This window comes from Anolis sagrei, chromosome Y (genome assembly GCF_037176765.1).
Source record: "Anolis sagrei isolate rAnoSag1 chromosome Y, rAnoSag1.mat, whole genome shotgun sequence".
Classification (NCBI taxonomy): Eukaryota; Metazoa; Chordata; class Lepidosauria; order Squamata; family Dactyloidae; genus Anolis; species Anolis sagrei.
In genome coordinates, this window is record NC_090035.1 from 84,045,892 (window position 1) to 84,068,680 (window position 22,789).

General features: G+C 51.9%; 1 protein-coding gene across 4 annotated transcripts in view; it reads right to left on the bottom strand.

Moving 5' to 3' along the window:
• Nucleotides 1-999: 999 nt before the first annotated feature.
• POU2F2 (POU class 2 homeobox 2) overlaps nucleotides 1,000-22,789 on the bottom strand; it is a 92,072-nt gene continuing 70,282 nt past the window's right edge. For 3 of the 4 annotated variants that reach the window (XM_067461480.1, XM_067461483.1, XM_067461481.1), the window contains 15 exons: nucleotides 22,490-22,555; nucleotides 22,098-22,132; nucleotides 21,929-21,985; nucleotides 15,345-15,467; nucleotides 14,451-14,651; nucleotides 13,155-13,260; nucleotides 12,828-12,919; nucleotides 12,287-12,472; nucleotides 9,158-9,299; nucleotides 8,722-8,870; nucleotides 8,408-8,584; nucleotides 7,296-7,356; nucleotides 6,779-6,989; nucleotides 4,820-4,893; nucleotides 1,000-2,150 (listed from right to left, as the gene is read on the bottom strand). In XM_067461480.1, the coding sequence (XP_067317581.1) occupies nucleotides 1,765-2,150; nucleotides 4,820-4,893; nucleotides 6,779-6,989; nucleotides 7,296-7,356; nucleotides 8,408-8,584; nucleotides 8,722-8,870; nucleotides 9,158-9,299; nucleotides 12,287-12,472; nucleotides 12,828-12,919; nucleotides 13,155-13,260; nucleotides 14,451-14,651; nucleotides 15,345-15,467; nucleotides 21,929-21,985; nucleotides 22,098-22,132; nucleotides 22,490-22,555 (2,066 nt within the window). In that variant the 3' untranslated portion in view covers nucleotides 1,000-1,764. The remainder of the gene's footprint in view (nucleotides 2,151-4,819; nucleotides 4,894-6,778; nucleotides 6,990-7,295; nucleotides 7,357-8,407; nucleotides 8,585-8,721; nucleotides 8,871-9,157; nucleotides 9,300-12,286; nucleotides 12,473-12,827; nucleotides 12,920-13,154; nucleotides 13,261-14,450; nucleotides 14,652-15,344; nucleotides 15,468-21,928; nucleotides 21,986-22,097; nucleotides 22,133-22,489; nucleotides 22,556-22,789) is intronic. The other variant, XM_067461482.1, reaches the window with a different exon arrangement.

Here is a 22,789-nt window from a genome sequence, read left to right on the forward strand (position 1 = left end):
CCTTCTTCGGTCAACGCTCCCCCTGTTTGCTTGGTGTGTTCTTTTTGGTTAAAGGTTTCTCTCTCGCCTCCGAGTCTCTGCGGATCCACACAAAAGGGGGTCTTTTGGCCCCTCTTTCCCGTGGCCTCGTTTCCTTGATTCCCGTGATCTTCGTGTCGTTGTTTGTAGTGATAGCAATTTTTGGTTTCTATTTGTTTCCTGGAAAATGTAAAAGTAGAGATTCCCGTTTTGTTTGGTTGTTTGTTGGGTTTTTTTTGGTTGGTTTGGTTTTTGTCAGGCACTGGAATATGAGTATTTCTCATTTTCAGAACACAGATATAAAAATAATAATAACAACAATAAAAATTACACATCCCTTGTTTTCAGAAAAATAACCCCTGATAGTAAGTAATCCCAGGCAGAAATCATCACTTGTTTAGGAAATGTTTTAAAAAAGGCAAAATCAATCTCGGGGCATCTAGACTGTAGAATTGATGCAGTTTTGTCCCACTTGCTCTGCCACCACTCAAGGCGAGGGAGCCCCCGGAGTTGTACTTTGGCACTCTTTGGCTGGGAAGGCTTTGCGAGACTACGGCTCCCGGGACGCCACAGCCTTGAGACGTCAAAGTGGTGTCAAACTGCATTTGTTCCACAGTGTAGACGCACCCTATGAGTAGACAAGCGAGGGGCAGCCTGCTTAGAGCCACAGGCTGAGGCTTTCAGGGCGTCTCTGCCCAAGTGGCCTCAAGGGGTTTGTGCCAATGGGCCCGACTCCCAGTTGGAAAAGGGTCTGCAGAGTGACCACCCCCCACACAGGGGCCAAGAGGGGAGCTTGGCCCCCGGGCACCTCTGCCTTTGGAAGCCTGAACCTTTGTGGCCAAAGTAGGCGCACGAAACCCCTTGCTTGTCGCTTTCGGGTTTGAAAGGGAAAAACAGAGGGAAGGAGAGTTCATAAACAGTTATCCACAGTAAAAACATGACGTGAAGAATCCAACCCGCCCCTCCCTGGCCCCCCCCCCCTCCTGGAACCCAAAGAGAACCGAGAATAAATAAGAATAAATAAAAGAGTATTTGAAAGACATTCGACCAGACACAGAAGTTAGAAAAGTCTGTAAAAAGCTTTGGGTGAAGCTAGAACTGGTGATTTTTGGTGTGAGATTCATTTCCCCCTTTAAAGGTCTTAAAGGTGGAGTTTGGTTTTTTCTCTTTCTTATTATTATTGTTTTTTGTCTTTTTCCTTTTTCTCTCTTTTTTTTTTTTTTGCTCGTATTTTTTTTACCAAAAAAGAAAAACTCCTCTCCCCGTTGTTCCCTGTGTGTTTCCTTCCTGGCGCTGTCCAAGGAAACCCGCAGGTGAAAAATAAAGAGAAGTCGTCGTTTTAAGAAAGCGTTTCGAGGAGTCACCTTGGGCAAGGCGGTTTGGTTCTTGCTGAGGAAGAGGAAGAGGAAGAGGAGGGGGAAAGGAAACAAAACCCCTGGAAAAGAAAAGCACGGGTTTGGGGAATTCTTTTTGGTTTCTTCCTTTGTCCCTTTTTGCTTGGCTTGGTTTTGGCTACTTTGGGTTATTTTCTATTTTTTGGTTGGGTTTTTTTTTTCTTCGTTTGGCTGTTGCTGACAATTCTTTGTTTGGTTTTGGTTTTGGTTCATACACTTTTTTTTGGTTTCGCTCGTCGGTTTGTAGGTCCAACGCTCTGCCGCCGCCGCCGCAATCCTCTGCCGCCAAGGCGCTGCGTGCGGGGTCTCCTCCTCCTCCTCCTCCGGCTCCCCTCTGTGCCGGCAGCGGCCCTCATTCCGTCTTGGCGTCCGGCTCGGCGGTGGCGGATCCCGGAGTGGCCTGGGCCAGAGTCTGTGCCATGTCGCTGGCGGCCGAGCTGCACGAGGAGCAGGAGGAAGAGGAGGAGGAAGAGGAAGAGGAGGAGGAAGAGGTCAGGCCGGGAGACTTGCTGGGCATGGAGGCCGCCGCTGCTGCCGCCGCTGCCGCCGCTGACACCAGGCTCCCCACGCTGCCTGCCGAGGTGGCGCTCAGCAAGGGCAATCCGGCGTGGTTCAGGAAGAGCGGAGAGGTCACGATGCTCTGGCTGCCGGCCCCTGTGACGCTGGCGCTGGTGCTCAGGAGCAGGTTGCCGCTGGCATCAAGGCTGGTAATTGGCAGGCTTCCACCACTGGCCAAGGCTGAGGAGGGACAGAGAAAGGGGAGGGGGTCAGCCGGAAGGAAGCTGCTCTGAGTCTTATTATTATTATTATTATTATTATTATTATTATTATTTAGGAAGGGTGGGCCACACGTGGGCTCTCCTCCCACTGCACCATGCCAAGGGTCCCATGGGCCGTGAGGGATGAGAGCAAAGTGAGAAAGGGAGATTGAGGAGAAGGACTCTGCCCAGGATGGCTCCACAGGGCATGGGGAGTGATGCCTTCGCTCAGGGCCCCTCAGACTTTTCAAACAGAGGGTCAAGGTCACAGTCCCTCTGGCCTTTAAACAGAGGACCAGATTATAAGGTTCTTGTGGGTTTTTTTCGGGCTATAGAGCCATGTTCCAGAGGCATTTCTCCTGACGTTTCGCCTGCATCTATGGCAAGCATCCTCAGAGGTTGTGACCTCACTACCTCTGAGGATGCTTGCCATAGATGCAGGCGAAACGTCAGGAGAAATGCCTCTGGAACATGGCTCTATAGCCCGGAAAAACCCACAAGAACCTAGTGATTCCAGCCATGAAAGCCTTCGACGACCAGATTATAATTTGAAAAAAACATGAATGAATTCCTATGTACACTGCACACATCTTATTTGTAGTGCAAAAAACACTTCAAAACAATACAATAATTAAAATGAAGAACAATTTTAAGAAATCTAAACTTATTAGTATTTCAATGGGAAGTGTGAGCCTGCTTTTGGCTGGTGTGATAGGATTGTTGTTGTGCTTTCAAGTCATTTCAGACTTATGTTGACCCTGAGTGAGGGCCAGGTAAATGACCTTGGAGGGCCGTATCCAGGCCCCGGGCATTAGTTTGAGGACCCCTGCCTTAGCTGCTTTGAGTCTCCTTGTTGGAGAGGAAAGTGGGATCTAAATAATACGTACAATAATAATAATAGTAATAATAGTATATGGATCCCACAGCCACTTCACAAATGCCTGGCTGCGAGGAGCCCTCTGGGCCAACTAGGGATGCTACCAATGGCCCCCATCCCCATTTAGGGGCCCCTTGTCCCCCTCCCCCTCAACATTGCAGCCTTTGGGAAGGAGTGGAGCATGGCCACATGGCCTCTCCCCACCCACATTAGCCAGGCCAGAAAACACACAAAACGGGCAGAGAGATGACTGGGAGAGATGAGAGCACACACACAGATGGAGGGTTAGCAAGGCATGGCGTGGAGGATGGGAGTTATCGTGATGATGATGGTGATGATGATGATGCCTCCTGGCCCTGGGGGCGGGCTGCAGGAGGGAGGCAGAGGAGAGGGGGGGGCTGGTGCTGGGCTCCACTGCCTGGCAATGCTTGCGCGCACTCTCCGTCTCACAGCTGCTCATGTGCACACCTCCACCCAAACACATTAACGCCAATCATGCTGTTTGCAGAGACCTTGGTTCCTGGGAATTCTGGGAGATCTGCTTCCAAACAGAAAGGAAGCATGGGAGGGAGGGAGGCCCGTAGGCCTGTGCTGTGCCCAAAGGAGGCCCCAGGCTCAGTTCCCTCTCTGGGCATGTGGTCTGGTGCACAGAATGGGGAATCACTTCTCAACAAAAGATTCCCCCAGGCACTCACAAGCCACACACAAAAAAAAAAAACAACTGCCAGGCCATCAAATGCTAATCAAGGTGGTCAGTTGAAACGTTCCCACCTAGCTCCAGCAGATTAGAGTTCTTCCTCCTACCCTGGACATTCCACAGATATATAAACCCATTTTCCTAGTTCCAACTGACCTCACCGAGAATGCTTGCCATAGATGCAGGCAAAACGTCAGGAGAGAATGCCTCTAGAACATGGCCATATAGCCCCCAAAAAACCTACAACAACCCAATGATTCTGGCCATGAAAGCCTTTGACACTACATAGAATGGGGAATGGCTCTGTGTTCCAGTTTTGGGGCTGAAGAGGCCCCTTGTTGGTCTCCAAAACAAGATATTCCAAACTAGTCAACCAGGATACACGGCTTAATTCCATTTTAATGTCGGTCCGTTTAACTGTGATGTACATATGCTTAATTTGGCTGAGAGCAAGTGACTTGCCCAAAGGGAGGCTGGGGGGGGGTGTACTAACACCAGCAGCAACAATCGTATGACTAGCAGTGGAGCTAGTGAAGGGCAACCACTTGTTTTCCGGGACAGAGAGTTCCACTCCTGACTGAGAGAGCCGTTCAGCAGTGGAACTCTCTGCCCCGGAGGGAGTGTGGTAGAGGCTCCTTCTTTGGAAGCTTCTAAACAGAGGCTGGATGGCCATCTGTCAGGGGTGCTTTGAATGCAATATTCCTGCTTCTTGGCAGAAGGGGGTTGGACTGGGTGGCCCAGGAGGCCTCGTCCAACTCCATGATTCTAGGATTCATAAGTGAAGTGTATCTGAGCATCTCACGAGGGTCTGCCCAGTCAGGCGGCAGCCATGTTGTGTTGGTGGGCCAGAGAGCACTCACGGAGCGCCATCCCAAGTGGGTTCCCCCAGACGTTCCGTCAGCGCACCCACGTCGTGCCCTCCACACAGCACAGAAGACCCCCCCTCCGCCACGGCACGCAAAGGCACCCTTCCCTCTCCCCCCCCCCGCTCTCTCTCTCTCTCTCTCTCTCAGGCACAGACAGTGGAGCCGCGGATGGGATGATGACATCATGTCTGGGTCTTGGTTCCACAAACCTTGTATGGTGGCCAGCGGGTTGGTGGCCATGAGCGCGGGGTTTAACCCTGCATTCACCCCCAGCACTGTGCTTCTGCAAGCAAACCAGAGGCGGCAGGTTAACTTGGGGGGGGGGGGGGGGGAGAGGGAGTGGGAGGCGTATTGGGGAAAACATGCGCCCAAAAGGCTTCTTTTCAAAACACCCAGGAGGCAACGTGTTGACCTGTGACCCTGCCATCCCCGCTCTTCTTCTTCTCCTGCGTGATTTCTTAACACCTCGGCCTGATGGAGAGGCCACGGAGCCTGAAAAGCTCAGAGGATGCGTTGTGCGCATTGCAATGGCACCAACAAAGGTGTGTCCCAGAGTAACAGAGTGCAAGAACCCCATCTCAGGCCCCATCTACACCCCCTTTGTAATGCGCATGGAACTGCGTTGTATGAGTCCACACTGTAATGGTTTTGTTTTTGTTTGTTTTTTGTGTCAGGAGCAACTTGAGAAATTGCAAGTCGCTTCTGGTGTGAGAGAATTGGCCGTCTGCAAGGACGTTGCCCAGGGGATGCCCAGATGATTTGATGTTTTTGTCATCCTTGTGGGAGGCTTCTCTCATGTCCCCTTTGCATGAGGAGCTGGAGCTGATAAAAGGAGCTCATCCGCTTCTCCCCGGATTTGAACCTGCAACCTGTCAGTCTTCAGTCCTGCCGGCACAGGGGTTTAGCCCACTGCACCACCGGGGGCTACTGTTACAGTAAGTACCAAAAGGTCATGAGTTCGAAGCCAGCCCGGGTTGGAGTGGGTTTCCAACCAATTGTGTGTAGCCTGTTGTCGACCTTTGCAACCCGAAAGACAGTTGCATCGGTCAAGTAGGAAAATAAGGTACCACCTTAAAGTGTGGGGAGGCTAAATTAACTGATTTATGAGGCCATAAAGAAGACTCCAGCAAAGCATTCCAGCGGGGAAGCATGCGGGGAATGCGGAAGTGCTTCATCAGCCTCGCAGATGGACGATGAAAACGACAGCTCCCCGGTGGCCAGAAAAAGTTAAATAGCCTCTGTGTATGTCTGTATATGTTTGTTTGTCAAAGATTTGCATGGAATGTTTGCCATATATGTGTACGCTGTGATCCGCCCTGAGTCCTCTGCGGGGTGAGGAGAAGGGCGGAATATAAATACTGTAAACAAACAAACAAACAAATAAATAAATAAGTCCTTGCAGGACACAAGTATATGTGTGAAGAAAAACCTTATTGTTTGTAATTATCTGGTTCAGCTGACTAAGTAGGTCAAGGCAGCTGTCTTGTGCCACGGCCAAGGAGCTAGAACTGTTTGAGGTTTTTCAAGACAGTGTGGTGGGTGCTGAATGTCTGGTGGGTGCTGGATTTGTGGTGGGCTGCTGCTGGAGTTCTGTTTCACCAGCGTGGAGTTCCAGCAGGAGATACTGATGGTGAAATAGCTATTTACTTCAGGTTGTTTTGATTTCCCATTTGCTGTTTAGAAGGTGTTTTGTTTTATGCTTATTACAAAGACTGTGTAAATATGTTGCACGGCTGATTTGCGTGTGCTGCATTGCCGGTTTTGTTTCATCTCTGCAAAGAGAGTAAAGATTTTCTGTTCCCTTTGACTATTGGTCTGAGACTATTTTGCATCTGGGTTTTTGGGCATTAGGTTGCTGGAATAAGACACGCGCTGCGTAACAAACACTGCCACATAATCCAGTTCCATCTCCCTCACCATGGCAGTGTCGATGGACCCTTCATGAGGCACTCAAAGACGACAGAGAAAGGAGGGAAGGAGATCTTGGTTCTCCATTAAAGATATTGAAGCCGGTGCTGGGAATGACCAGGTACGCATCTGGACATTTGGAAAGAGCTGCCCTGGAAACCACTTCTGACTTCTGGACCTCATCCTGGATTCCCGTGCTCCCACTTGCCCTGAACCGGCCGGGGCCACCCTCCCTCCCTCCCTGGCGGCCCCTTACTTACCCCGGGCTGGGATTCAGGCCTTGCAGGCTGAGGGCCGGGTGGAGGCCTCCTCCTCCGCCACCGCCTCCCACTCCGCCACTGCCGGCGCTCAGGGGACTGGGGTTTGTGCTGTTGCTGGGGGGTGGAGTGGCCGAATTGAGGACGGTGGCCCCCACTCCCACCGCTGTCCGGCTCGGGGTCAGGGAGCAGATCGCTGGGGACAAGGTAGTCACTGGCCAGGAGAAAGCACCGGAAGGTTAGAGCTGGGCCCCTTTGCCCAGCAGAACAGTCCCACCCCCACCATGCCATGGCCACCCTCTCCAGGGGCAACCAAGGGGCAGAGCTGGGGTTTTTCTGCAGTGCCCAAGATGGTGCCCCAGGCAGCAAGAGGCTCCCCGGGCACCCTGCTTGGCCAGAGAGGGACACTCTTGAGGTGCTCCACTGCACCCTTGGGGCCCTTGGCCAGCATGACTTGGCGCTCCCCCTCCCACAGGTTCCGAGGAGGAGGGACCCCGGAAGAGCACAGGGAAAGAGCTACCTGTTGTGCTCAAACTGCTGGAAGCCTGGGAGAGAGGCAGACTTGTGCCGGGGCTGGTCACCTGCGGAGAAGAGCGGAGGGTCACAAGGGCAAGGCAGGGGATGGGAAAGGTGTGGGCATCCCACCCAGGAAGAGCCGGCACGGGGCACAACACCCCAAACTGGCCCTGGAGGAGGACTTGGAGTGCGTGGTCTTCATTGATGTTTTAATGTTGGATATTTTAAATGGTTTGGATCAAAACCTCATTTATTGATGTATGTCTATATATGGCATCCAATCATTGCCTTTGAAAGGCCTGAGTCCCCTTCGGGGTGAGCAGGGCAGGGTACAAGTGTGGCAACAAACAAACAAACCCTCTTCCCGTTCTTTGCACCAAGAAGCAGACCATATTTGAGCACACAGCTGTTGTGTTCAGAGTTTCCAGGAGGCTGGACTGCACCCCCTGAATCCCCAGTCACTGTTGGGGGAGATACAGTTGCATGATTCCCACATTAGAGACTGGGGACTCATGGAATTGTATCTCCCCCCATTTTGTTTTGAGCTCTGCAGAGCTAGGCCATAAATGGATGTAAAGGTGTGTTCTGAAGGCTGAAAGTGATGGGCCTCCAGGGGGAAGGGAAGCCTGGCCCACTGGGGGGCTTTATCGCAGGCGGGGGTACAAAGACGCTCCTGGGGGTCAGGCACAACTGGAAGGCCATAAAATGAAGAGATGTGAAGGAAGGAGTGAAAGAAGGAAGGAAGGAAGGAAGGAAGGAAGGAAGGAAGGAAGGAAGGAAGGATGGAAGGAAGGACGAAAGGAAGGCAGGCTGCAGCAAGAGAAAACAGCCCTGGCAAGTCTTGGGAGGGAAGGAGTTTGCCAAATGCCAAGACAGGAGGGAGGGAGGGGTTGTGGCGGCAGAGAAGGACGGAGCCCCGTTGTCAAACTGACCGAATGTGAGAGACACAACAGATGGTGAGGTAAGGCAGGATGGGAACCCAGCGGCCCTTCTCAGGATGTTTCTGGAAGCAACGGCCACTCCCAGCACGTACAGGTATTGGCTATGCCAGGAGGTGAAATGCTGCAAGGGGAGGAGGGGGGGAGGCCTGGAGGATAAATGGGGGGGGGGGCGTACCAAGAGCGGGCTGTATCCCGGGGGCTTGCCCTGGGCAGGCAAGACGGGGGCAGAGCTGCAGGGGTTGATCCGCTTCTCCTTCTGTCGGCGGTTGCAGAACCAGACGCGGATCACCTCCTTCTCCATGTTGAGCTGCTCTGCGATGAGCAGGATCTCCTCTGAGGTAGGCTTCTGGTTCTGTAGGGCAAGGGAGGGAAGGAGGGGGGCCCTGTGACAACGCCCAGGCCTTGGGCAAGAGGAGGGGGGTGCAAAAGAGGGGGCCCAGCACAACTGTGGGGTGACCAGTCCCCCCGTGCGGAGGCCAGGGCTCTCACCGCGAGAAAGCTTTTCTCCAAAGCGAAGCGGACGTTGGTCTCGATGCTGGTCCGCTTCTTTCGGCGCCGGCCAGGCAGCCCGTCAAAGCCCATGTTGGGGCTGGTCAGCTGGTTGGGGCTGGGAAGCGTGGAGTCCACTGACATGGTCTCTGCAAGGCAGGAACTCAGGTCACCAAAATGCCGGCGGTGTCTACGCCAGGCATGGCCCCACTTCGGTCCTCCTTCCCTCCCTCCCTCCCTCCAGGTGTTTTGGACTTCCACAATTCCTAACAGCCGGGAATTGCGGAAGCCCAAGACCCCTGGAGGGAGGGAAGGAGGGCCCATGCCTGGTACAAACCTTCTGGGAGACCTAGGCAACCCTGCCACCCCCCCCCCCCCCCCGCCACCCTTAGGAAGGCCTCGCCTCCTCACTCCCGCCTCCCCTTCCCTCGCTCACCAGCATCATTCAGCCATTTCTCCAGCAAAGGCTTGAGCTTGCACATGTTCTTGAAGCTGAGGTTGAGAGCCTCAAAGCGCGATATGGTGGTCTGGCTGAAGTCGTTCCCGTAAAGCTTCCCCATGGCCAGCCCCACATCACCCTGCAGGAGCACACAACAAGAACAACAGGAACAGCATGGCTTTGCTGCTCTTTGGACTGGACACCCAGTGAGAGTCCAGAACGCTCTCAAGTCGTGATTCCGAGGCAGGGGTGGGGTGGTGGGACAGGTAGACAGCACTTTCTCTCTCCCCCCCCCCCCCCAGAAGAAACAGGCAGGCCACTCATGGAGTAGGGCAGACACTTGGAAAGGGGTGCAAGGGGGCTTTGGGAGGCTGCCTTTTCCTCACCCCAGGCAGGCAGGGATGGGTGGATGGGAACGGGGAGAATAAAACACAAAAGTTGAATTCTGCAGAAGAACGGAGGAGCGGTTTTACAATCACGTGAAGCCAAGACAAGTGTCAAGAGAGGGCCACGTTGGACTGTTTCTACACCATGGGTTTTGTAGCCTCAGATTGGCACGCACATGAAATCCAACTTCCTTTCCCCCTTCTTTCCTGCCTGTAATTTCCCCTCTGGGTTGACCCTTCAGCTCAGCATCTTTGTCTCCCTCTGTTCTGCAAACAATTATTGCGTTCTGGAAACCATCTTCTTCTTGGAAAAGTGTCCTGTGCCTTTTCCTCTCTCCCCTCCTGCCCCCCCCCCTCCTTCGACGTCCCCTTCACTGGAAACATTTAAAAAGGACCTCAAAACCTGGCTTTTCCGCTGCGCCTTTGGCGAGTAGGACTCAGCATGATATTTTATAGCCCCTCAACATTTTTGGCTAATGGAGTTCGTGCCCTCCAAATAGGATGGGTCTGCCCCACAACACTGTGTGTTTTATTTATTTATTTATATACTTATTTACTTCATTTGTATACCGCTCTCTCTCAGCCCTGGAGAGGCGACTCAGAGCAGTTTACAACCAAGTCAGTATACAAAGTGCACATTAGCATTTAAAACAGTAACCAAGGCAACTACATCAGCCTTGCGGTGGCTCCGATCCTTCCTTGAGGGTCGGTCCCAGAAGGTGTTATTGGGTGACACCTGTTTGGCCCCACAACCGTTGTTGTGTGGAGTCCCACAGGGTTCAATTCTGTCCCCGATGTTATTTAACATCTACATGAAGCCGCTGGGGGAGATCATTCGGATTTCGGAATGAGATGTTATCTCTACGCAGATGATGTCCAAATCTGTCACTCCTTCCCACCTGTCACCAAGGAGGCTGTCCAGACCTTGAATCGGTGCTTGGCTGCTGTGTCGGACTGGATGAGAGCTAACAAATTGAAATTGAATCCAGACAAGACAGAGGTCCTACTGGTCAGTCGTAAGGCCGAACAGGGCATAGGGTTACAGCCTGTGTTAGACGGGGTTACACTCCCCCTGAAGACGCAGGTTCGCAGCTTGGGAGTGATCCTGGACTCATCGCTGAGCCTGGAGCCCCAGGTCTCAGCGGTGGCCGGGAAAGCTTTTGCACAATTAAAACTTGTGCGCCAGCTGCGACCGTACCTTGGGAAGTCGGATCTGGCCACGGTGGTCCATGCTCTTGTCACATCCCGACTGGATTACTGCAACGCACTCTACGTGGGGTTGCCTTTGAAGACTGCTCGGAAACTCCAACTAGTCCAGCAGGAGGCAGCCAGATTGCTCACCGGAGCGGCATACAGGGAGCATACCACCCCCCTGTTATGCCAGCTCCACTGGCTGCCGATCCAATTCCGAGCACAATTCAAGGTGCTGGTTTTGACCTACAAAACCCTATACGGTTCCGGCCCAGTGTATCTGTCCGAACGGATCTCCCTCTACGTCCCACCTCGGAACCTAAGATCTTCTGGGGAGGCCCTGCTCTCGACCCCGCCTTTATCACAAGTGAGACTGGCGGGGACAAGGAGCAGAGCCTTCTCAGTGGTGGCCCCCCACCTGTGGAACTCACTCCCCGGGGAGATCAGATCAGCAACTTCCCTTCTCTCATTCAGGAAAAAGCTGAAAACTTGGATGTGGGACCAGGCTTTTGGAAACTCTGGCAGCTAATAAGAAAGACCATAATGATGGGCAAATAATGACGAAACCTATTGGACCTATGGAACTCGAGGCACTGACCATGAGACTGTTTATTGTTGTGCTATTGTGTTATATATTGATGTTTTTAATCTGTTAATTGTTTAACTATTGTAATTGTTTTTATAATTGTATGTATTTGGATAAGGGCATCGAATTGTGCCTTCTTTTTGTAAGCCGCCCTGAGTCCCCCCTCGGGGGTGAGAAGGGCGGGGTATAAGCAACAGAAATAAATAAATAAATACATCAATATAACAATACATCAATACATCAATATAACATCAATACATCCATATAACTAATCCAAAAGCCAGGTTTTGAGGTCCTTTTTAAATGTTTCCAGTGAAGTTCCATTTAAACTTCCTGCTCCTATTTAATCTCATCATAGTCTGTTAATTGTTTCTTTTTATTTGAAATATGTGGCCCGCCCATTGTCATCTCTATTGTGATTGTGTCTATTGGAATTTTTATTTTATTTTTTATTATTACTATTATTATTTTAATGTCATTTTGATAATGTTGTTGTTGTCTGATGTATAGGCTTTGATTTTATTGCTGTATTATGTTGTCTGGGCTTGGCCCCATGTAAACCACTCCGAGTCCCCATCGGGGAGATGGTGGTGGGGTAGAAATAAAGTTTATTATTATTTATGATTATTTATTATACCTCTGTCTCCCTCTCACCTACATGCCTCGTCCCTGCAATGCTGAGCAATGCTATCTTTCCCCAGATTCTTTCACTCTTTCTCCTTCTTGCTCCCTTTAGCTCCCTTTAACCTAGGCACGGGCCAACCTCGACCCTTCCTCCAGATGGTCTGGACTGCAACTCCCTACTGGCTGTTGGGAATGGTGGGACTTGAAGTCCCAACCCCTGGAGGGAGGGCCTGGACGGTTGGCCTGTGCCTCCTTTAAGCCATTCTTCCACTTCTTCTCTGTGAAAGGCCCTGGACATTTCCTGGTCCCAGGCCTTTTCCTCCTCGGCCCCCGGCCTACCTGGGTGAAGCCCAGCTTGATCCGCCGCTGCTTGAAGGTGCGGGCAAACTGCTCCAGCTCCTCCAGGTCGCTGGGCTCCTCAGGGTGGGAGGGGGGCTCCAGGCATTTGGGCGGAGGCGGCGGCTGCGGCTGCTGCTGCTGCGAGAGAGACAGGTGCGACTCGGGGAGGCCGGGCCGAGTCACTTGCTGCACAGCAAGGATGGAGAGACGGAAGAAGAAGGGTCAGGTGCAGCACAAAGAGGGGAGCAACAGGAGCCACCCTCTGCTCCCCTTGAGATCTCTCCTGCCTCTCCCAGAGGCTCCGATGTCTCCTCCCAGTTGGAGGAGGGAGGGCTGCAACTCCCCTCAAAGCTCTTTCCACAGATGTTCTGTCACAGTGTACAACCAGTAGCAATTTGCCAAAATACAGGCTGTCATTTGTACCTTCCTAATGTTGTTGCACAGCCCCACCCCCTTTTATCGCTAGTCCTTTTCACTTCCCAATGAGGACTAGGCATGGCTGGGTGTTCCTCCCTTCCCTGTCCCGTTGGCCTGTGCTCACCTGTGCTGGGAGTCCTGCGCGAGGCTGATTCGACAGGAGGCTCCCGGGGTTTTGCTGAGGTAGCTGAAAAAGATTTGGTGTGGAGAGCAGCCCTGCAGAAGACGAGGAGGAGGAGGAGGAGAGAAGAGGCTCAGGGCTCAAGTAGAGAGGGATGGCCAGCCCACTACCTGCCTCCCAGGCCAGCCCACCCGGACTCAGGGCTTCCCGGGCAGGCTGGGCACCCCTCCTCCCCTTGGCTTCACCGCAGACTGGGGACAATGGGAGCTGCAGTCTGTCTTTGATGCTGGGCCCCCACCCTGCCCTGCCCCACCCTGTGTGGGTGTTTACCTTGTTGCCCGGGCTGGGCCTGCGGCAAGAGGAACTGCGCAGGAGGCTGGAGGTGGTGCCCTGGGACCAGGACTAACTGCTGGAGCTGGAGCAGCTGCTGGATGTCCTGAGAAGGGCGCAAGAAGGGAGGGAGAGAACGGATGAGAAAAGAGAAGGGGTCAGTAGGAAGGAACAGGTCTCGCCCCACAGGAGCCTGGGAATCATAGAATCATCGTTGGAAGAGACCACATGGGCCATCTAGCCCAACCCCTTTATTTCTTCCTTGCAGGAAAAGCACAATCGAAGCACCCCTGACAGATGGCCACCCAGCCTCTGTTGAAAAGCCTCCACGGAAACGGCTTCCAGTCCACCACATCCTGAGGCAGAGAGTTCCACTTCTGAACAGCTCTCCTTACAGGAAAAGCACAATCAAAGCACCCCTGACAGATGGCCACCCAGCCTCTGTTGAAAAGCCTCCATGGAAAGAGCTTCTAGTTCACCACACCCTGAGGCAGAGAGTTCCACTGCTGAACAGCTCTCCTTACAGCCAGGAAGCTCTTCCTCATGTTCAGGTGGAATCTCCTTCCCTGTCATTTAAATCCACAGCTCCTTTGAGTCCTATTTCCAGAGCAGCTATTTCCCATCGTGGTCCCTGTGAATCGCACATATGGTAATTTCTGCTCCTGGGCAGACAGCTTCGCAACCTTCTAGAGATCTTATCTTATTTTATTGATACCCTGTCACCATGTCCCCGAAGGGACTCGGGGCAGCCAACATGAGGCCAAGCACAAACAAATTGCAATAAAGCAAATGTACATATGAACAAAACAATAACATCAAATAAATACTTAATAATAACATAGTAATGAAATGAAAATAACCAGATCATAATAAAAAACAAATTATAAAATGGTAATATTTAGACATGGCTCTCATCATGTCTCCGCTCAGCCTTCTCTTCTGAAACTGGCTGGACAGACTCTTTAAGACACTCCTCAGGGGGCTTATTCAGGGTCTTCGAGTTGCCCCCTTCCTCGGGACCCCTTCCAGCTTAGAGTCAATATCTCTGAAATGATGGTGCCCAGAATTGGACACCGTATTCCAGGGAGAGGACTGACGAAAGCAGAAGAGAGAAGCACCATCACGTCCCTCGATCTGGACATGAAAAGCGAAGGGAAGGGGGTCTCCCACCCAGAGCCGTCCTGAGAGCGGCTGAAACAGGCGGCACTCCCACTTTTGGCGTGACCCCTCTGGTGCCACAAGCAAGCGCAGAGCGGCTTTGCTGGTCTGGGGCGGGGCTGGGCGCTGCCTGCTTACCTGTGCCGTGAGCTGGATGGGCTGCGAGAGGGCCAGCTGGGGCGCCTGGGGCTGGCTCTGCGGGGCCGACAAGTCGGAGCCCGGCTGCTGGGAGGCGGCGGCGGCAGCGGCGGCATTGGACTGCTGCACGGCAGCCGCCAGGAGCTGGGCCTGGGCTTGCTGCAGGAGCAGCTGCTGTTGCGCGGGCATCAGGGCCGTCAGCTGGGGCACCGAGGGGCGCCGGGGGAGGGGCGGGCAGGGGCAAGAGGAAGGAGCAGCGGAAGGGCAAGGGAAGGAAGGAAGGAAGAAGGAAAGAGAGGCACAAGCCAGGCAGAAGAGAGAAGGAAGAAGCAGGTGAGCTGGTGCTGCAGCCCCACTCGCCCCCAACAAGCACAGAGGGAGCCAAGCAAGCCCACTCCTGGCCCTGAGGGGGACCCTTCTCATTCATTCACATGCAACCCACATAATTTCACCCACATTAGTCACAGCAATCCCCAGGTGCTTGTGAGAAAGACTTTAAATCAGGGGCTTGAAGAAGAATCAGAGCCCTGCCTTCCTCATCTTGTCTCAGGGTCGGATCGGACCACGGCAGCCACCGACCCAGCCACCCAAGCCACCCGGTTTATGGAATTGAGAGGCTGCTCCTGAATGATGAAGAACGTTGTGGTGCCTCCGCCACACAACTTTACACAAGTCGCTTTGGGATCACAAGCTTGACCCATGTCACCGAAGGAGGGTCCCCCAGCCTTTGGCCCTCCGGGTGTTTTGGACTTTGCTTCTGGGAATTCCTGCTGGCCAAGCTGGGCAGGGCTCCGGGAGGGGGGGAGTTTAAAGACCCCGGAGGACTAATGGCTGGGAGCCTTTGCTCAGGAGCTGAGTCTCACTGCCGCCGCTGCTGCGTGGGCCCCCACTTACCCCCGCAAGCTGGCTGCCGGCTAACATCAGCTGGGCCTGGGGCAGGTGGGGCGGCTGGACTGGGGCCGGGGCCGGAGCCGGGGCTGGAGCTGGAGGCACCTCTGTGGGCTCTTCGGCTTTGATCTGCGGGAAGAGAAGAAGGAAGGAGGGAGTTGTGAGTTCTTGCTCCATCACCCGGGATCCCCAACATCGCCACCTGGCTCCTTTCCCCATTCTTCTTATTATTATTATTAACTTTATTTGTACGCCGCTAACATCTCCTGGGGATTTCAGACCTCGCTCTCCTGTGCAAAACGATCCTCTCGCAACACACAACTAAAACCCTCAGATTCCCCTTTCATGGCTGTATCTACATCCTAAGCAGTCCTGGCAAATGTCATTTGGGAAGGCAACCGAGCTCTGGGTCGGAAGATTCCAAGTTTCCTCGACACCAGGCATGGGCAAACTTTGGCCCTCCCTCCAGGTGTTTTGGACGTCAACTCCCACAATTCCTTGCTGGTGATCCTTGTTTGTTTACTCCTAAAGCTCTTGAGGGTCCATTGAATGATGGGCATTTGGGAGGAGGAGGTCTGTCTGGGCTGCCCCTTATAGAGCAAGTGTCTCTCCTTGGCATCTTCCTGTTCCTATTCTGTGCTGAGCACAACCACTAATTCTCAAGACGTCTTAGACTTCTGCTGCCCTTCTGCGGCCACAAAGAGCCCCGCCAGGCAGACAGGAGCATCCCACCCCTGACCCCTGACCCCTGGAAGTTCTGACACATTGCCGCTCCGTTTCCTGTTTTGCTGCAGGTCCCCGGAGGCAGGGAATTCCCCCCCAAAACCAACCTTGATTCATGGGTTCCTACCCGGCTGATAAGAGAAGAGCGGGGCAGCGCAGCGCCCGCCCTGTGCCGCCACAGACCTCTCCTTTTGCACTGACACACAGAGACAAGGGCAACAACGTGAACCGGTCCTATTCTGATTCAGGGGGAAATGAGGCAGGGGTCTGGCCCACCCTCAGCCCCTTTGTCGCTTTGCAGGGAGAGCCACAACACTCCCGGCTCGCGTCAAGGGCAAAAGGCCTTATCTGATACTTCCTCTCTCTTCTGAAGAAAAGGCAGATTGCGGTGGTTTGCATATTATGCAAATTCCCTTCAGTTTCTCTATTAATAATCAAAAGGCAGGTAATAATCAGCCCCAAACATCTTTAATAACTTTGCAAGCTCCAGTTTCTGAACAGTTCTTTGCAGGCTCCCCTTGCGCTGCAAAGGCTACGACAGAGAGATCAGGCATGGGCCAACTTTGGCCCTCCATTCAGGTGTTTTGGACTGTGGAAGTCCGAAATACCTGGATGGAGAGCCAAAGTTGGCCCATGCTTACTTGACATGTTGAAGGATGGGCTGGCGCTCTCAATAGAATCCTAGAGTTGGAAGAGACCTCCTGGGCCATCATCCAGTCCAACCCCTTTCTGCCAAGAAGCAGGAACATTGCATTCAAATCACCCCTGACAGATGGCCATCCAGCCTCTGCTTCAAAGCTTCCAAAGAAGGAGCCTGCACCACACTCCGGGGCAGAGAGTTCCACTGCTGAACGGCTCTCACAGTCAGGAAGTTCTTCCTCATGTTCATGTAGTTTGAAGCCATTGTTTCGCGTCCTAGTCTCCAAGGAAGCAGAAAACAAGCTTGCTCCCTCCTCCCTGGGGCTTTCTCTCACATATTTATGCATGGCTATCATATCTCCTCTCATCCTTCTCTTCTTCAGGCTAAACATGCCCAGCTCCTTAAGCCGCTCCTCATAGGGCTTGTTCTCCAGACCCTTGATAATTTGAGTCGCCCTCCTCTGGACACATTCCAGCTTAGAGTCAATATCTCTCTTCAATTGGGGACACAATATTCCAGGTAAAGTGGTCTAACCAAAGCGGAATAGAGCATGACTTCCCTGGATCTAGACACTAGGCTCCTCGATGCAGGCCAAAATCCCATTGGCTTTTTTTGCCGCCACATCACATTGTGGCGGCACTGCTCCCTTCACTGCTCCCAGAAAGAAGCCTCCCGGCACTGCCAGTAGTCATGAAAGGACGGAGGCGGGTTTCTAATTGGAAGAGCAGGAGAGCCGAAGAAATACCGGGGACTGGCCAGAGAGACTGATCGGAGCCTCTTTCCAAAGGAATAGAATCATAGAATCATAGAATCAAAGAGTTGGAAGAGACCTCATGGGCCATCCAGTCCAACCCCCTGCCAAGAAGCAGGAATATTGCATTCAAATCACCCCTGACAAATGGCCATCCAGCCTCTGCTTAAAAGCTTCCAAAGAAGGAGCCTCCACCACACTCCGGGGCAGAGAGTTCCACTGCTGAACGGCTCTCACAGTCAGGAAGTTCTTCCTAATGTTCAGATGGAATCTCCTCTCTTGTAGTTTGAAGCCATTGTTTCGCGTCCTAGTCTCCAAGGAAGCAGAAAACAAGCTTGCTCCCTCCTCCTCCCTGTGGCTTCCTCTCACATATTTATACATGGCTATCATATCTCCTCTCAGCCTTCTCTTCTTCAGGCTAAACATGCCCAGTTCCCTAAGCCGCTCCTCATAGGGCTTGTTCTCCAGACCCTTGATCATTTTAGTCGCCCTCCTCTGGACACATTCCAGCTTGTCAATATCTCTCTTGAATTGTGGTGCCCAGAATTGGACACAGTATTCCAGATGTGGTCTAACCAAAGCAGAATAGAGGGGTAGCATTACTTCCTTAGATCTAGACACTATGCTCCTATTGATGCAGGCCAAAATCCCACTGGCTTTTTTTGCTGCCACATCACATTGTTGGCTCATGTTTAACTTGTTGTCCACGAGGACTCCAAGATCTTTTTCACACGTACTGCTCTCGAGCCAGGCGTCACCCATTCTGTATCTTTGCATTTCGTTTTTTCTGCCAAAGTGGAGTATCTTGCATTTGTCGCTGTTGAACTTCATTTTGTTAGTTTTGGCCCATCTCTCTAATCTGTCAAGATCGTTTTGAATTCTGCTCCTGTCCTCTGGACTATTGGCTATCCCTCCCAATTTGGTGTCGTCTGCAAACTTGATGATCCTGCCTTCTAGCCCTTCATCTAAGTCATTAATAAAGATGTTGAACAGGACCGGGCCCAGGACGGAACCCTGCGGCACTCCGCTCGTCACTTCTTTCCAAGATGAAGAGGAAGCATTAGTGAGCACTCTCTGTGTTCGTCCACTTAACCAATTACAGATCCACCTCACCGTAGTTTTGCCTAGCCCACATTGGACAAGTTTCCTTGCCAGAAGGTCATGGGGGACCTTGTCGAAGGCCTTACTGAAATCCAGGTACGCTACATCCACGGCATTCCCTGCATCTACCCAGCTTGTAGCTCTATCGAAGAAAGAGATCAGATTAGTCTGACATGACTTGTTTTTGATAAATCCATGTTGACTATTAGCGATGACTGCATTTGTTTCTAAGTGTTTGCAGACCACTTCCTTAACAATCTTTTCCAGAATCTTGCCCGGTATCGACGTGAGGCTGACCGGACGGTAGTTGTTTGGGTCATCCTTTTTTCCCTTCTTGAAGATTGGGACCACATTGGCCCTCCTCCAATCTGCTGGAACTTCTCCCGTTCTCCAAGAACTCTCAAAGATGGTTGCCAATGGTTCCGAAATGACTTCCGCTAGTTCCTTCAATACTCTGGGGTGTAGTTGATCTGGCCCTGGGGACTTGAACTCATTAAGAGCGGCCAGGTATTCCTGGACGACTTCTTTCCCAATTTGGGGTTGGATGTCCTCCAAACCCTCATCCACTCCATCTTGCTGAGGTTGAAGACTCTCTTTTTGTGAGAAGACCGAGGCAAAGAAGGCATTAAGTAGTTCTGCCTTTTCCCTATCCCCTGTCAGCATTGCCCCATCTTCTCCTCGAAGAGGTCCTATCGCCTCCTTGTTTTTCCTTTTTCTACTGACATAAGAATAGAAGCCCTTTTTATTGTTTTTAATGTCCCTGGCAAGTCTGAGCTCGTTTTTTGCTTTAGCCTTGCGGACCTTTTCCCTACAGGTGTTGGCTATTTGTTTGAATTCTTCTTTGGTGATTTCTCCCTTTTTCCACTTCTTGTGCATGTCTCTTTTGTGTCTTAGCACAGTTAGAAGTTCTTTGGACATCCATTCTGGCTTCTTTGCACTTGTCCTATTTTTTCTCTTTGTTGGCACAGTTTGCAATTGCGCCTTGAGTATTTCACTCTTGAGAAATTCCCATCCATCCGTAACTCCCTTGTCTTTTAGTATCTGTGTCCACGGAATGCTGCTCAGCATTTCCTTCATTTTTTGGAAATCAGCTCTCCTAAAGTCCAAAATGCGGGTTTGACTTGTCTTAGTTTCGGCCTTCCTTTGTACCTCAAATTGCAGGAGCACATGGTCACTTGCCCCTAAGGATCCTACCACTTCGACCGCATCGATCAGGTCCTCCGCATTTGTTAAGATGAGATCAAGAGTAGTCAATCCCCTTGTTGCTTCTTCTACCTTCTGGACCATGAAATTGTCTGCAAGGCAAGCGAGGAATTTGTTGGACCTTGTACTCTTGGCCGAGTTTGTTTTCCAGCAAATATCGGGATAGTTGAAGTCGCCCATGACTACTACATCTCTTCTCTGTGCATGTTTGGTCAACTGTTGGGAGAAGACTTCATCAAGATCTTCCTCCTGGCTTGGGGGTCTGTAGTAGACGCCTACGACGACATCTTTTTGAGTCCCAGTTCCCTTGATTCTTATCCAGATGATTTCAAGCTGGTTTCCCAGATTGCTGTCTTGAATCTCTTCTGTAGCATAAGAGTTTTTGACATATAAGGCTACTCCGCCTCCTCTCCCCTTTGTTCGGTCTCTGTGAAAGAGGTTATACCCCTCGATATCTACATTCCAGCGATAGGAGTCATCCCACCAGGTTTCAGTGATCCCTATGATATCATATTTGTGGTGTTGTGCTAAAAGTTGGAGTTCGTCTTGTTTATTTCCCATGCTCTGTGCATTAGTGTAAAGACATGTGAGCCCCTGAGATCTTCCCCTGAGCTGTTTAATTGGGATTATTGTGCTTTGGGTACTTGGTCCTTGTTGTGTTTGTGCAGCCCTCCGTTTAGCCTTCTGGCGATTCCCAGATATTGTGGGTAAAGTAGTGTTCGCAAGGCTGTTGTCCCCCTCCCCCGGTGGACCTAGTTTAAAGTGCGTCTAATGAGGTTTGCGAGTCTGTGAGCAAAAAGGTGTTTTCCTACTTGTGTGAGATGCACCCCATCCCTTGCCAGTAGGCCATCCTCCTGGAAAAGCAGGCCATGGTCGAGGAAGCCAAAGCGTTCCTCCTGACACCATTTTCTAAGCCAGTCATTGACCTGTACTATTTTTCTGGCTCTTGTGGGTCCGTGTCTTACAACAGGGAGGAGGGATGAAAAGACCACCTGTACATTACATTCTTTTAGCTTTGCTCCTAGAGCTCGAAAATCATTTGTGATCTTTTGAAACGTATGCCTTGCAGTGTCATTGGTTCCTACATGAATCAACATGAGGGGAGGACGGTGATAGGGCTTGAGGAGCCTGGTGAGCCTCTGAGTGATATGGTGTATTTTTGCCCCCGGTAGGCAGCATATTTCTCGAGCCATCCCATCTGGTCTGGAAATGACAGCTTCCGTTCCTCTAAGGAGGGAGTCGCCTACTACCAAGACCTGTTTACTTTCGGGAATGACAGCGTCCCTTTTGTGCATTGTAGTGTGTAGGTCTCCAGAAAAGTGATCCTGTTGGTGTGAATTGTGTAGGTGAAAAGTGTTGTCCTCCTCCTCGGAAGGAGGAGCAATACATGTAATACATATGGAGCTCTTCCTTCCTGACAGAACAGCTGGAAATTTGGCCTCGCCTGCGACCCTTGGGGCAACGTTTGGGCGAATGGTGGCAAGGAACACACAGGGAAATCTCAGTGTCGATGTGGGTCTGAGGGGTGCCAAGGCTTGCTCTGGCTTCATGGCTGTCCTCAGAGAGAATTACACTCCAGTTTTTGTTCCTGGGTTATAAATGTCATTTCCTCATTGGTTCGATCATTAAAAACATGGACAAGGTTTATTAAACTGCCAACATTTTGCATTTGTGGGAAGGAGGGAGGGAGGGAGATCATCCTGCAGCAGATTTTGCTCTGGTTTTTCAAATAATGTGTATCTCATCATCAAGTCTCAACCAATCCAACCTAGTTTGTGTCAGCCACAAAAACAATAAAGTTTCTGGAGTAGAACAAGCATTTTCAAAGAAATTAAATAGGAATAACACTTTAAAACCAGGAACAGATCTTTTTCCAAATTTTTTTACATCCTGTTATTGTTGTCACAATTGTTGTTAAATGGTTGCTAGAAATGCAGCAGCCAGTGTCCAAAGAAGCCTTGATTTGCAGTACTGCTCAGCCCTAGGCTTCCTCCAAGGTTGCAAGGAGCACATTTGCAATGAGGAAAGACATGGCTTCCCGCTGGCCAGAAGACCCCTCCAAGCCATTCCTTTCCTATGGTGTGGGCCATTGGTCCCCCTGATTCCTCCCCACTGGCCGCATTGATTGGGGCCGGAGGGCCGGTGCTGGTGGCGCAGGGAGGCGGGCCTTACCTTGGTGCCGGTGCTGGTGGGGGACGGAGAGAACGGAGAAGGCTTGCTCTGCTGGGTCTGCGGGGGTCAAAGAGGGGAAGGGAGTGAGCAACCGGGCAAAGAGGGGCTGTGTAACCATGGCTCCCCACCCCTCACCCTGCACCATGAATTCCTGCCCCACGTTTCTCACCTGGTGGTTTGTGTCAGGTCCATTTCTTTCTGTATCTATAACCAAAGAAGAGAAGCTCATCACAAAAGCGACCCAGGGAGCTCACTTCCTTCCTAGACCCACATCCCTAGCCCCACAGAACCCCCATGGAGCCTGCTGGACCCACATTGACTTTTTCTCCAGGATTGCCTGCAGTGTGCTCATCTCCTCTCCAGCCTTGATCCATGAAGCCCCCAAAAGTAACTTCCCCAACTCTGGACATGGTAAGCCGAATACCCAGCAAATCCTGCTTGTGGAATGATACCGCTATTCTGGGCTAGGGGGCAGGTCATGGGGGAGAAGGGGGTCCTCGTGCCTTGAGGGCCCCTTGTTCCCACGTCCCCTGAAGCAAGGGGGCCGGGGGGCCTGGCTACCTGTGTGCTCTTCTTGCAGCTCCAGCCGTGCCTTCTCCAGCTCCAGGGGCTTAGACATTCTTACTTCTGAAAGAGAGGAGGAAGAGGGGGCAAGCGGGAGGAGAGGGGGGGCAGAGAGGGGGGGCAGCCATTGAGATGATGGGAAAGGCCTGGGACAGGCTTCACAAAACAGAGCGGGGAGCAAGGCCTTGCCCATCAGGACACCACTCTGCGGAATCCTCACACGCTCCGATTAAAAGAATCCCCAAGACCATTGCCCCCAAAGCCTCTCTGTTTTGGGCACCCAGACTGGCCCAGCCC